The sequence below is a fragment of the Salvelinus sp. IW2-2015 genome, linkage group LG10 (assembly GCF_002910315.2).
Source record: "Salvelinus sp. IW2-2015 linkage group LG10, ASM291031v2, whole genome shotgun sequence".
NCBI classification, from domain to species: domain Eukaryota; kingdom Metazoa; phylum Chordata; class Actinopteri; order Salmoniformes; family Salmonidae; genus Salvelinus; species Salvelinus sp. IW2-2015.
This window is the reverse complement of record NC_036850.1, coordinates 7276524-7289293: the sequence shown is the minus strand read 5'-3', so window position 1 is coordinate 7289293 and position 12770 is coordinate 7276524. Positions and strand designations below refer to the sequence as shown.

The window sequence follows — 12770 nt, the reverse complement described above, 5'->3', positions numbered from 1 at the left end:
GTACAGCAGGATGTTTTGTGAGATCTAGTAAAGTGCAGAGACCAGTCCACTGTCAGTGTGTTAGCCTCTCTGACGACACAGTGAGGACTGGGCTGATGTCACTCAGGGTTTCTCCTCTGTATCTACTGCACCACTGAGTGATATTTGGTTGCCTTCACTTTTTAGAGGTYGCGTGGATCACTGGTTATTAGCCCTGTGTTTACCTCGCGGCTGACATTTCCAGTGGCAGCCATGTTCAGCAGATTGGCTAAAGATGTCAGCTGACTAGAGTGAGATGCCAGACGCCTGTTGAGCATGTGATCTAGCAGGCGTTTTGTGGTTTGATTCAGAATGTATGTTACCAATAGGGAGGGGGAAATTAAAGTTAAATCTTTCCCCAGGCCCAGAAATCGGCAACCCCAGTTACCGTTGGACATTCAATGACTAATTGTAAAAATAGGAATCATGAGGTAGAAAAAAATGTGCACACCCAATATTCTTCAAAAATAATTAGATGCTGCATACTTGTAAATAATACTGCCCAAATAATTAATTTTGTAGAAGAGGATGCCACGCACATGTCTGGGACTCATACATTGTGTAACCACCGCGGAGGAGTTCCTCTTTGTGCTGCTGARCAACATTTGGGTGCTCTATCATATCCCCACGCTTTTTTTGTCTGTATGTTGTGCTAAGACAGGTGCAATTTGCACAGCTGTGTCTGTTGGAGATGGGCCAGGCAAAGCAGTACTCAGGTGAAGACAGTGGCAAATCGTCACGTGCAAGGGACACTGTCAATGTGACGCAATGGAAAATACTGGCGTTGAAGAATTCAATCAGACTCACACTGTGGGAACCTGCATTGAATAAAAATCACATTGCGCCAGTGGCATAAAATAAGATTTTTACACACTTATTGGTGAGTGTTTACACAATGAAACAAAAACCTTCCCTTGCGCAGGGAACAGAATGTTTCATTAGTGTCCGTTTCCTGCGGTCTTGATTGAATCCGGCCCTTGGTTGAGAATAGAGTTAATTACACTTACACTGAGACAATTAATACATGATTAATAATACATGTTCATCATTTTTGCAATCAGAGCAGTCTAATAARGTTAATTGAAAGGCAWGTGTTATGTAATATCATTGATCGTGTCTATATAACCCAGCATGTTCATTTTGTCAGAAAGGTAAAGGACTAACAACAGAATCACTAACTGTGCATAAACACTGCAGAGAGCAGAATAAAATACATTCAAGGGCCCGGCCAAGGTAGGTGACACTCAATAGATCCTGAAAAGGTACAGTTCTGTGGTTGGCAGATGTGATGTTAATGATTCATCTTGTATGATGGCAGTTTCCCAATGACATAATACCATATTCATGGTAATATTAATACAATAAATGATGAGGTGGAAAAATTTRGGGGGTAAAAAATCTGTAATCCCACCCGAATGTCAATTTGCTTTTAGTGTCTGGGCTTACAGCTCAGGTAAACTTGTTAGAATAAGAAATATCCACAATGGTCATCATGGCCTTGGTTATAAGAAGTAAGAAAGGATTGGGTGAAAGGCTTCTATCATTTATACCGCAGACTAAATTCAGTTTGTGAAATAGTCTAAACTATGTACAATTCCAATTTTGTTTACAATACACCAACATATTTCTCATAAGAGTACTACGACATCTTGAGGTTTAAGCATAGTACTGCATGTCATTCTATTATACAAGATTGATTAGTGGAATCAGGTGTGTTACCTCTAGGCTGGAACAAAAGAGTACACCCGGAACAAAAGAGTACACCAGGAACAAAAGAGTACACCCACACCAGGCTTTGCTGGGTAAGATTGCCCACCCTTGGGATGGGGCAATTCTTTCAGGTTTAAGGAGAAAGAACCATAAACGTCTGTCTTAAAACATATTAGTGAATGAGGGATCTGGTCAAACCATGATAGAGTTAGTATGATCCCAAACTAAAGTTTACTCAGGAAGTGGAGTTAACGAGCAAACACTTAAAAGTAAATTACAAATTCAATATTACTTAGCTTTGGCAAAGGTATTTTTATTAAACATGCGTGCATGTTTGCCACGATTTAAAAAGACATTTGGTCCATTCAGATACATAGAAATAATACATATTTAGAGCTGTGAAAAAAATATTAGTGGTTTACTTTTAATTCCAAAATCAATAGATTAGGGATTGAATAAAACATCTAATGTCCAATAAAACATCATTTAATAAAACACCTTACAAGGTTATTTTTTGAGCAATAGAAAAATATGTTTGAAAAATTCCRTTTCACATTGGTACTAATAAATACTTGCTCAGTGTGGAGTACAGTACCAAAAAGCCTCTAGACTCTCCATTTTCAGATCAATTCATCATTCATTCATATATATATATATATATATGTAAAAAAAGAAAAGAAAAGATTACTAGGTCACCTTTGTCCCAAAGTCAAATCAACTGCACAGGACATAACACATTAACCCGTCTTCCTAGAGAACTGTCCACATTTTAAGGGCACTTTGATTTCACCAAGGGCACTTCCTGAGATGATGTCAGCGTGTTTTCCTCCAGTAAACCATGGCCATCACGAAAGCCACTGCAGCCACAAGCGACACAGTACGCCAATGTGACACGGTGCTAACAACCGCCTCCTGGAAGCAAAAAGAAAAAAGTCAAATCACACAACAGTGGAACCATCACAATTGTCCGTACTAACCATAGTCGTAGGCTGGACTCAATACCATTCAGCCTGCTGAGCTAAAGCCTTAGTGCTAGTTCTGGAATCTATAGGCGTGAGGCAAGGTTACTCATCATCAAACAAGCTTAGCTTTATGAACTGACAGTACTGCGACGTGGCACAGGTAGTTGAACTCGGTGTTGCCCACATCGGAACTGCCTGCCTGCATTGGCCATCGAGTACACACATGTGCATGGTCGTATTTGAGCAGGAGTGAGCGCTTCCTCCTCTTGATGTGCATGCATGTGTGAGTCACCATAYGTAGTATGTACAAGAACTTATCAACTAGCATCGTTTACATTTTGGTTGCTCAGACGGGCGTGCGACTTATGGCTATACTTGTCAGATGTGCATTCTTGAATAGATCAGTTAATAAGAGTTTGTCCAAAACAATGGACAGGCCATGGAAACGCTGTGGGGGATAGGTCCAGAATCTCCTCATTACCGCCCATCAAAGTTGGCCTACATTTAAGCTATTGTTTACATGTGTATTTGACACCATGTCGGTGTAAAAAAAAAGAAAAGAAAGGTGTACAACGCTTGTATGTATGTCACCCGCAATACATGTTCACGTCATCTTTACCAATCAATTGCATTACACTTAAAAACAACTTAAAAATACCACCACTAATTGCTATATGGCTAGCTACGCTATCAGCTTATCCGAACGGTGGTTGACATTTAGCAGACATGCAAAAAGGACATTAAATATTATGCACCAAATCAGATTTTAGTAAGCACATTGTGGGCCTTTTCGAAAACATACATCCTGACAGATTTGACAAATATCCACTTTGTTAGATCAGCTTTTTATTTTTTTTAATGGGCACCACTGACGACATCAGTCCTCTATCACCCCACTGTCTGTTTTCAATTAATCTCTTTACTGCATGCATGTACTGATTGTGATAGGGTCTCTGCTCTTGTGGTATTTTGAAGTAAAATATAGTCTCATTGTACATCTGGCGGTGGAGTCTTCATGGGTGGGCATGTTGGTATACTCCAGCAGGGTACTCACCCATCCTCCTTGCTGTCGGATCCAAGCGGAGACATTTTCCCTGATGAACTGTAATACCCAGCTAATAACCTTCTTGATGATTTCTAAGTGGTTCTGTGTCAGTGCCTTGGAAAGGGGGATAACAAATATACATATAGTGTGAGGGGAGATTCATTCTGCTTTATTTTAYTCATKTTTTATTTAACCAGGTAAGTTGACTGAGAACACATTCTCATTTACAGCAACGACCTGGGGAATAGTTACAGGGGAGAGGAGGGGGGATGAATGAGCCAATTGTAAACTGGGGATGATTAGGTGACCGTGATGGTATGAAGGCCAGATTGGGAATTTAGCCAGGACACCGGGGTTATGTGCCATGGGATCTTTAGTTACCAAAGAAAGAGTCAGGACACCCGTTTATCATCCCATCCGAAAAACGGCACCCTACACAGGGCAATGTCTCCAATCACTGCATTGGGATATTTTTTTTAGACCAGAGTAAAGGGGGCCTCCAACACCACTTCCAGCAGCATCTGGTCTCCCATCSAGGGACAAACCAGKACCAACCCTGCWTAGCTTTAGAAGCAAGCCAGCAGTGGGATGCAGGCTTGTATGCTGCTGGCATTTAAAAACTTTACATTTGTAAGTTTCAATGATTTCATATTCAGTAACGGGCACATTCCAAGTGTTACCTTGTAAATGAGCTTGTAGGCCAAGTGAAACAGGGAGACCACTCTGCCCCAGTTGATACCATCTGCAAAGATTTCCCTGGCCACGGAGAAGAACACATCCTGGGCACAGTTTACCTGGACTGTGCTTATTAGGCTGTCAGAGGAAGGAAAGACAAATAATTAGAAACTGAGGAAAAGTAAGAGTTTCTCTTTCCATGTTTCTTGTTGTCAAGTAAACGAAACAATGATAAAATAATAAAGTTCTTAATCTGATGACAATTTGCCAAACCACTACAATAGGATATGGGAATATACTCATTTGTGTTCACATCCAGGCTTATATTCTTTGTTGGTTGAGTGAAATAGTACATAAAACCACCACAATCACATAGACCAGCCAAATACAGTGCCTTCAGAAAATATTCACACCTCTTGACTAATTCCACATTTTGTTGCATTACAGTGTGAATTTAAAATGGATTAAATTGATTTTTTTTGTCACTGGCCTACACACAATATCCCATAATGCCAAAGTAGAATTATGTTTTTTTATTTTTTATGTTTACAAATKAATTAAAAATGAAAAGCTGATGTCATGAGTCCGTAAGTATTCACCTCTTTGTTATAGGAAGCCAAAATACTGTAAGTTCAGGAGGTAAAAATTTGCTTAACAAGTTACATAAGAAGTTGCATGAACTCACTCTGTGTGGAATAATAGTGTTTAACATGATTTTTGAATAGTTGGTGGTTGAGGATTTCCCTCTAGTGGTGCGGGGGCTGTGCTTTGGCAAAGTGGGTGGGGTTATATCCTTCCTGTTTGGCCCTGTCCGGGGGTTCCTTCGGATGGGGCCACAGTGTCTCCTGACCGCTCCTGTCTCAGCCTCCAGTATTTATGCTGCAGTAGTTTATGTGTCGGGGGGCTAGGGTCAGTTGGTTACCTGGAGTACTTCTCCTGTCTTATCCAGTGTCCTGTGTGAATTTAAGTATGCTTCTCTCTAATTCTCTCGTTCTCTCTTTCTCTCTGAGAACCTGAGCCTAGGACCATACGTCAGGACTACCGGCTGATGACACCTTGCTGTCCCCAGTCCGCCTGGCCTTGCTGCTATTCAGTTTCAACTGTTCTGCTGCGTTTACGGAACCCCTACCTGTCCCAGACCTGCTGTTTTCAACTCTTAATGATCGCTATGAAAAGCCAACTGAGATTTATTCCTGATTATTATTTGACCAAGCTTGTCATTTATTGAACATTTTTGAAAATCTTGGCTCTCTCTAATTTTCTCCTTCTCTCTTTCTTTCTCTCGGAGGACCTGAGCCCTAGGACCATACGTCGGGACTACCGGCCGTGGTGACTCCTTGCTGTCCCCAGTCCGCCTGGCCTTGCTGCTATTCCAGTTTCAACTGTTCTGCCTGCGGTTATGGAACCCCTACCTGTCCCAGACCTGCTGTTTTCAACTCTTAATGATCGGCTATGAAAAGCCAACTGAGATTTATTCCTGATTATTATTTGACCATGCTTGTCATTTATGAACATTTTGAAAATCTTGGCTCTCTCTAATTTTCTCCTTCTCTCTTTCTTTCTCTCCGGGGACCTGGGCCCTAGGACCATGCGTCGGGACTGCCGCCCGTGGTGACTCCTTGCTGTCCCCAGTCCGCCTGGCCTTGCTGCTATTCCAGTTTCAGCTGTTCTGCCTGCGGTTATGGAACCGCCACCTGTCCCAGACCTGTTGTTTTTCAACTCTTGATGATCGGCTATGAAAAACCAACTGAAAATTATTCATGATTATTATTTGACCATGCTTGTCACTTATGAACATTTTTGAACATCTTGCATAGTTCTGTTATAATCTCCACCCGGCACAGCCAGAAGAGGACTGGCCACCCCTCATAGCCTGGTTCCTCTCTAGGTTTCTTCCTAGGTTTTGGCCTTTCTAGGGAGTTTTTTCTAGCCACCGTGCTTCTACACCTGCATTACTAGCTGTTTGGGGTTTTAGGCTGGGTGTCTGTACAGCACTTCGAGATATTAGCTGATGTTAGAGGGCTATATAAAATAAAATTGATTGAAAATTGATTGATTGAATAACTACCTCATCTCTGTACCCCACACGTACAGATAATTGTAAGGTCCTGCAGTGGAGCAGTGAATTTCAAACACAGATTCAACCACAAAGACCAAGGAGGTTTTCCAATGCTTCGCAAAGAAGGGTAGATGGGTAAAAAACTAAACAAGACATTGAATATCCCTTTGAGCATGGTGAAGTTATTAATTACACTTTGGATGGTGTATCAATACACCCCGTCACTACAAATATACAGACGTCCTYCCTAACTCAGTTACCGGAGAGGAAGGAAACCACTTCCCCATGAGGCCAATGGTGACTTTGGAAGAGGAAGCCTGTACAGAATAAAAATATTCCAAAATATGCATCCTGTTTTCAACAAGGCACTAAAGTAATACTGAAACAAATGTGGCGAAACAATTAACTTTTTGTCCTGAATACAAGGTGTTATTTTTAAGGCAAATCCAATACACCACATTACTGAGTACCACTCTCCATATTTCCAAGCATAGTTGTGGCTGCATCATGTTATGGGTATGCTTGTAATCGTTAAGGACTGGGGAGTTTGTCAGGATAAAACAGAAATGGAATAGAGCTAAGCACAGGCAAAATCCTAGAGGAAAACCTGGTTCAGTCTGCTTTCCACCAGACACTGTGAGATGAATACACCTTTCAGCAGGACAATAACCTAAAACACCTAGAGCTGCTTACCAAGAAGACAGTGAATGTTCCTGAGTGGCCGAGGTACAGTTTTGACTTAAATCTACGGCAATGCCTGAAAATGGTTGTCTAGCAATGATCAACAACCAATTTGACAGAGCTTGAAGAATTTTGAAAATAATTAAGGGGAAATGTCCAGGTGTGGAAAGCGCTTTTTGACTTACCAAGAGAGACTCACAGCTGTAATCGCTGCCAAAGGTGATTGTACAAAGTATTGACTCAGGGGTGTGAATAGTTATGTAAATGAGCTATTTCTGTATTTCATTTTCAATCAATTTGCAAACATAGAAAATGTAAATAAAAACTTTTGTCAAGTGGGATATTGTGTGTAGATGGGTGAGAAAAACAACAATTGAACCCATTTTGAATTCAGACTGAAACACAACAACATTTTGAATAAGTCAAGGGGTATGAATACTTTCTGAAGGCACTGTAGCTAATTTGCTAATTCAGAAGAAAATAATGTCATACTGTTGTAGCTCAGCATTTTTGTTCAGGTCATCAGCGATCAGCAGCAGCTGGTGAACCACGTCTTTGACTTGGTGGTCCTCTAGTTCGTTGGGTCTGCCACCAAGGTCCTCTGGAGTCAAACGCCTCTCTGGGTTTTCTGCACTGACCCTCTCTATGACATACCTTCATGGATAAAAATGTACAAATATTTTGTGAAAATKGATAATGTGATCATCAGGATGGATACTAATGGTAGTGCTAAGTTTATTTACCCTCTTAAAACAACAGCTCCTTGTTCCATAATTCTGTCGTCGATGACATCTGTTACAAAGATGTTGTTAGTGATTTTATGTTTTATTATCAATGTTTAATGACATGACAGTTTATTGTGGTGATAAGATAGATGTGTTAATCACGCATTGCGCTCCAATTCAAATTGGCAGAGACTTTTTCTCACTCCCAGGACCTGCATGTTTCGTTTATGATGTAGACTTTGTATGCCACTTTACTTGGGGGTTAGAGTTATGCCGCGTTCAAAACAATTGGAAGCTCGGGAACTCGGAAATCTTTAACCTCCAACTTCAGTGCGTTCAAAACAACTGGAAGCTCGGGAACTCGGAAATCTTTAACCTCCAACTTCAGTGCGTTCAAAACAACTGGGAACTCGGAAAAAAACGACCCCCGACTGGGAAAAATCGACTTGAACAGTCATCCAACTCGGGGACTCRGGCCTCTTTCTAGAGTTCGACTTTCCAACCTTATGATGTTGATTTGACCTAGTATTACACTTTTTGTTTCACATTGTTACAGTGAAGTGACGTCAGAGGACATTCCCATGGCCTTCCAAGCTCAAAGTGTGTAGCCCAAAATAGTTGTAGATTTTTAGTGCTAGATTTTTACATGTTGAAATAGCCGACCTCACTAATACTGTTTTCACCATTTCGCTAATTAGTCTAACTACGCCTACATGCTGAAAGATCAGGGGAAAACAAAGTCTAGCTTCGACCACAACCAAGGATTCTGACGGGACCCTATTGTGTTAGTTGACAATATTTTAGATTTAAAAAATTCAGGTGACGATCTTGCAAAGTCTCAAGCGCATATTAATATTTACCTTCACCCCCAACTGCACCCCGAGGCTCATCTTCGCCTGTTTTCCTTCTTTCTCGGGAGTCTGCCATCGACGAGAAGTACTGGGGTGAAGAAGTCCTACAGCTCCTGATCACCTCAGCGGGTCTTGACGAATCAGTAACCGCAAGGCGGGGATCTAAAGAAAACAGTTATTAGACGTATGTGTCGCTCGCATTGATAAGTATCCGAATCCCAAAAAAATTACCGCTGTCTACACATTTCTCTCCAGAAAAATACCAAAGATAAAACAGAACAAGGAAGTAACACGGAAATACACAGTGGGTTGTGTACGTGCCCTGGGCTGCTTGTCGTGTGTCTAAACTACGCCTCTTCTTCGTGTGTTTTTCCGGCAGACTAGACAATATGTTGCGTATTGCTGCCTTTCACAGTTTGGAAAGTGCATTGCACATTCGTTCTCAAAGAAAATGTGTTGCACCACCATCTAACCCAGGGATGGGCAACTCTAGTCCTCGRGGACCTGATTGGTGTCACACTTTTGCCCCAGACCCAGCTAACACACCAGACTCCAATACTCAACTAGTCATGMTCTTCAGTTTAGAATGCAATTTGTTTAATCAGCTGTGTTTGCTAGGGATGGGGAAAACGTGTGACACCACTCCGGCCCCTGAKGACCTGATCTGAGTGTACAAAACATTAAGAACACCTTCCTAATATTGAGTTGATTTAAAAATTGACATCGATAAGGGATCATAGCTTTTTCCTGGATTCACCTGGTCAGTCTATATGTCYGCATTTTTTAGTGCGAAAGAACTACAGGGGGTTTTGAGAGAAGGGTGTCCAGCCTCCCAGGCCGACGGCCTGGTGTAGGATCTGTTTGGGTCAAAGTAGTGGGAAGGGGAGGCGGGGTGTGTTGGGGATAGTGGTATATACACTGAGTGTACAAAACATTAAGGWCACCTGCTCTTTCCAGGACATACAGTTGAAGTCGGACGTTTACATACACCTTAGCCAAATACATTTAAACTCAGTTTTTCACAATTCCTGACATTTAATCCTAGTAAAAATTCCCTGTTTTAGGTCAGTTAGGATCCCCACTTTATTTTAAGAATGTGAAATGTCAGAATAATAGTAGAGAGAATTATTTATTTCAGCTTTTATTTCTTTCATCACATTCCCAGTGGGTCAGAAGTTTACATACACTCAATTAGTATTTGATAACATTGCCTTTAAAATTGTTGAACTTGGGTCAAACGTTCCGGGTAGCCTTCCACAAGCTTTCACAATAAGTTGGGTAAATTTTGGCCCATTCCTCCTGAACAGAGCTGGTGTAACTGAGTCAGGTTTATAGGCCTCCTTGCTCACACACGCTTTTTTCAGTTCTGCCCACAAATTTTCTTATAGGGTGAGGTCAGGGCTTTGTGATGGACACTCCAATACCTTGACTTTGTTGTCCTTAAGCCATTTTGCCACAACTTTGGAAGTATGCTTGGGGTCATTGTCCATTTGGAAGACCCATTTGGACCAAGCTTTAACTTCCTGACTGATGTCTTGGAGATGTTGCTTCAATATATCAACATATTTTCCTGCATCATGATGCCATCTATTTTGTGAAGTGCACCAGTCCCTCCTGCAGCAAAGCCACCCACAACATGATGCTGCCACCCCGTGCTTCACGGTTGGGATGGTGTTCTTCGCTTGCAAGCCTCCCCCTTTTTCCTCTAAACATAACGATGGTCATTATGGCCAAACAGTTCTATTTTGTTTCATCAGACCAGAGGACATTTCTCCAAAAAGTACGATCTTTGTCCCCATGTGCAGTTGCAAACCGTTGTCTGACTTTTTTTGGCGGTTTTGGAGCAGTGGCTTCTTCCTTGCTGAGCGGCCTTTCAGGTTATGTCGATATAGGACTTGTTTCACTGTGGATATAGATACTTTTGTATCTGTTTCCTCCAGCATCTTCACAAGGTCCTTTGCTGTTGTTCTGGGATTAATTTGCCCTTTTCTCACCAAAGTACGTTCACCTCTAGGAGACAGAACGCGTCTCCTTCCTGAGCGTTATGACAGCTGCGTGGTCCCATGGTGTTTTACTTGCGTACTATTGTTTGTTACAGATGAAGGTGGGACCTTCAGCCGTTTGGAAATTGCTCCCAAGGATGAACCAGACTTGTGGAGGTCTACAATTTTTTTCTGAGGTCTTGGCTGATTTATTTAGATTTTCCCCATGATGTCAAGCAAAGAGGCACTGAGTTTGAAGTAGGCCTTGAAATACATCCACAGGTACACGCTCAAATTGACTCAAATAATGTCAATTAGCCTAGCAGAGAAGCTTCTAAAGCCATGACACCATTTTCTGGAATGTTCCAAGCTGTTTAAAGGCACAGTCAACTTAGTGTATGTAAACTTCTCACCCACTGGAATTGTGAATACAGTGAATTATAAGTGAAGTAATCTGTCTTAAACAGTTGTTGAAAAATTACTTGTGTATGCACAAAATAGATGTCCTAACCGACTTGCCAAATCTATAGTTTGTTAACAAGAAATTTGTGGAGTGGTTGAAAAACTAGTTTTAATGACTCCAATCTAAGTGTATGTAAACTTCTGACTTGAACTGTATAGACTGACCAGGTTGAATCCAGGAAAAGCTATGACTCCTTATTGATGTCACTTGTTAATCAGCTCAATGTTTAGGAAGGTGTTCTTAATGTTTTGACCGCTGTTAGATCAGTCTCAGGGCCGGAGTGGTGTCACACGTTTTTCTCCCCATCCCTGGCAAAACACAGCTGAATTAACACAAATTGCATTCTAAGACTGAAGATCATGATTAGTTGAGTATTGGAGTCTTGTGTTTTAGCTGGGTCTTTGGCAAAAGTGTTTTCCTCACGGTGCCTCAGCATATCAAAATCAAATCAAATTTAATTTGTCACATGCGCGAATACAATAGATGTAGACCTTACAGTGAAATGCTTACTTACAGGTTCTTAACCACAATGCAGTTTTAAGAAAAAATACAACTAAATTAAATTAAAGAGAATCAGTAGAAATAACAATAGGAGGCTATATACAGGGGGTAACAGGTACAGAGTAAATGTGCGGGGGCACCGTTTGGTTCGAGGTAAGTTGAGGAAATAATATGTACTGTACATGTGGGTAGAGTTATTAAAGTGACTTATGGCTAGATAATAACAGAGAGTAGCAGCTGTGTAAAATGGTGGTGGGGGGGGGGGGGGGGGGGGGGGGTGGCAATGCAAGTAAGTTCTGGGGTATTCCATTTGATTAGAAGATTGTTTCAGTAAGTCTTATGGCCCTTGGGGGGTAGATATTCTGTTTTTGAAGTCTCTTGGACACTAACTTGGCGCTCCGGTACTTGCTTTCCGTGAGGTAGCAAGAGAAAAAAGACAGGTCTAATAAGAGTAGGGTGGCTTGGAGTCTTTTTGACAATGTTTAGGGCCTTCCTCTGAACAACGAACTGCCTGGCCATACAGAGTTCCTGGATGGCAGTGAAGCTTGGCCCCAGTGAATGTAACTGCCGTTCGCGCTAAGCTTAGTTCGCGGATCAATCTCCTCTGGGTTGGAGGCCGAGCCATTGCCATACAGGCAGTGATGTGCAACCAGTCAGGGATGCTCTTGGATGGGTGCAACTGATCTGAGTGGGACTCCCCCATGCCACCATCTTTTAAAGTCTCCCTGAAGGGGGATTAGGTTTTGTTCGTGCCCTTTTCACGCCTGTCTTGGTGTGGCTTTAGAACCATGTTAGTTTGTTGGTGATGTAGACACCAAGGAACTTGAAGCGTCTCAAACCTGCTCCACTACAGCCCGTCGATGAGCATGGCGACTTGCTCGGCTCCTTTTACCGAAAGGTTCCATCTCCTTCGTCTTGATCAGTTGAGGGAGAGTCTCTGACCTCCTCCCTATATCTCTATCACCTATATCCAAGATGGCATAGCGGCCGTCAGACGGTCCTTTGTCCTCGGTCTTGTCTGTGTACCCCGTGTATTAATATATTTACATAATTTTCTTCGGCATATCTTTTTATAATATCTTTTTCCACAATGACTAG

At 41.8% G+C, this 12770-nt stretch overlaps 1 protein-coding gene across 1 annotated transcript; it reads right to left on the bottom strand.

Annotated features, from left to right (window-relative positions):
* Positions 1–2198: 2198 nt before the first annotated feature.
* LOC111969233 (apoptosis regulator BAX) lies at positions 2199–9093 on the bottom strand. Its single transcript, XM_023995244.2, has 7 exons — positions 9048–9093; positions 8736–8888; positions 7894–7942; positions 7643–7804; positions 4416–4548; positions 3745–3849; positions 2199–2640 (listed from the first exon to the last, which is right to left on the bottom strand). Exons 2-7 carry the CDS (start codon positions 8800–8802, stop codon positions 2542–2544), a joined length of 615 nt encoding a protein of 204 aa, XP_023851012.1. The 5' UTR covers positions 8803–8888; positions 9048–9093; the 3' UTR covers positions 2199–2541.
* Between the last annotated feature and the right edge of the window lie 3677 nt (positions 9094–12770).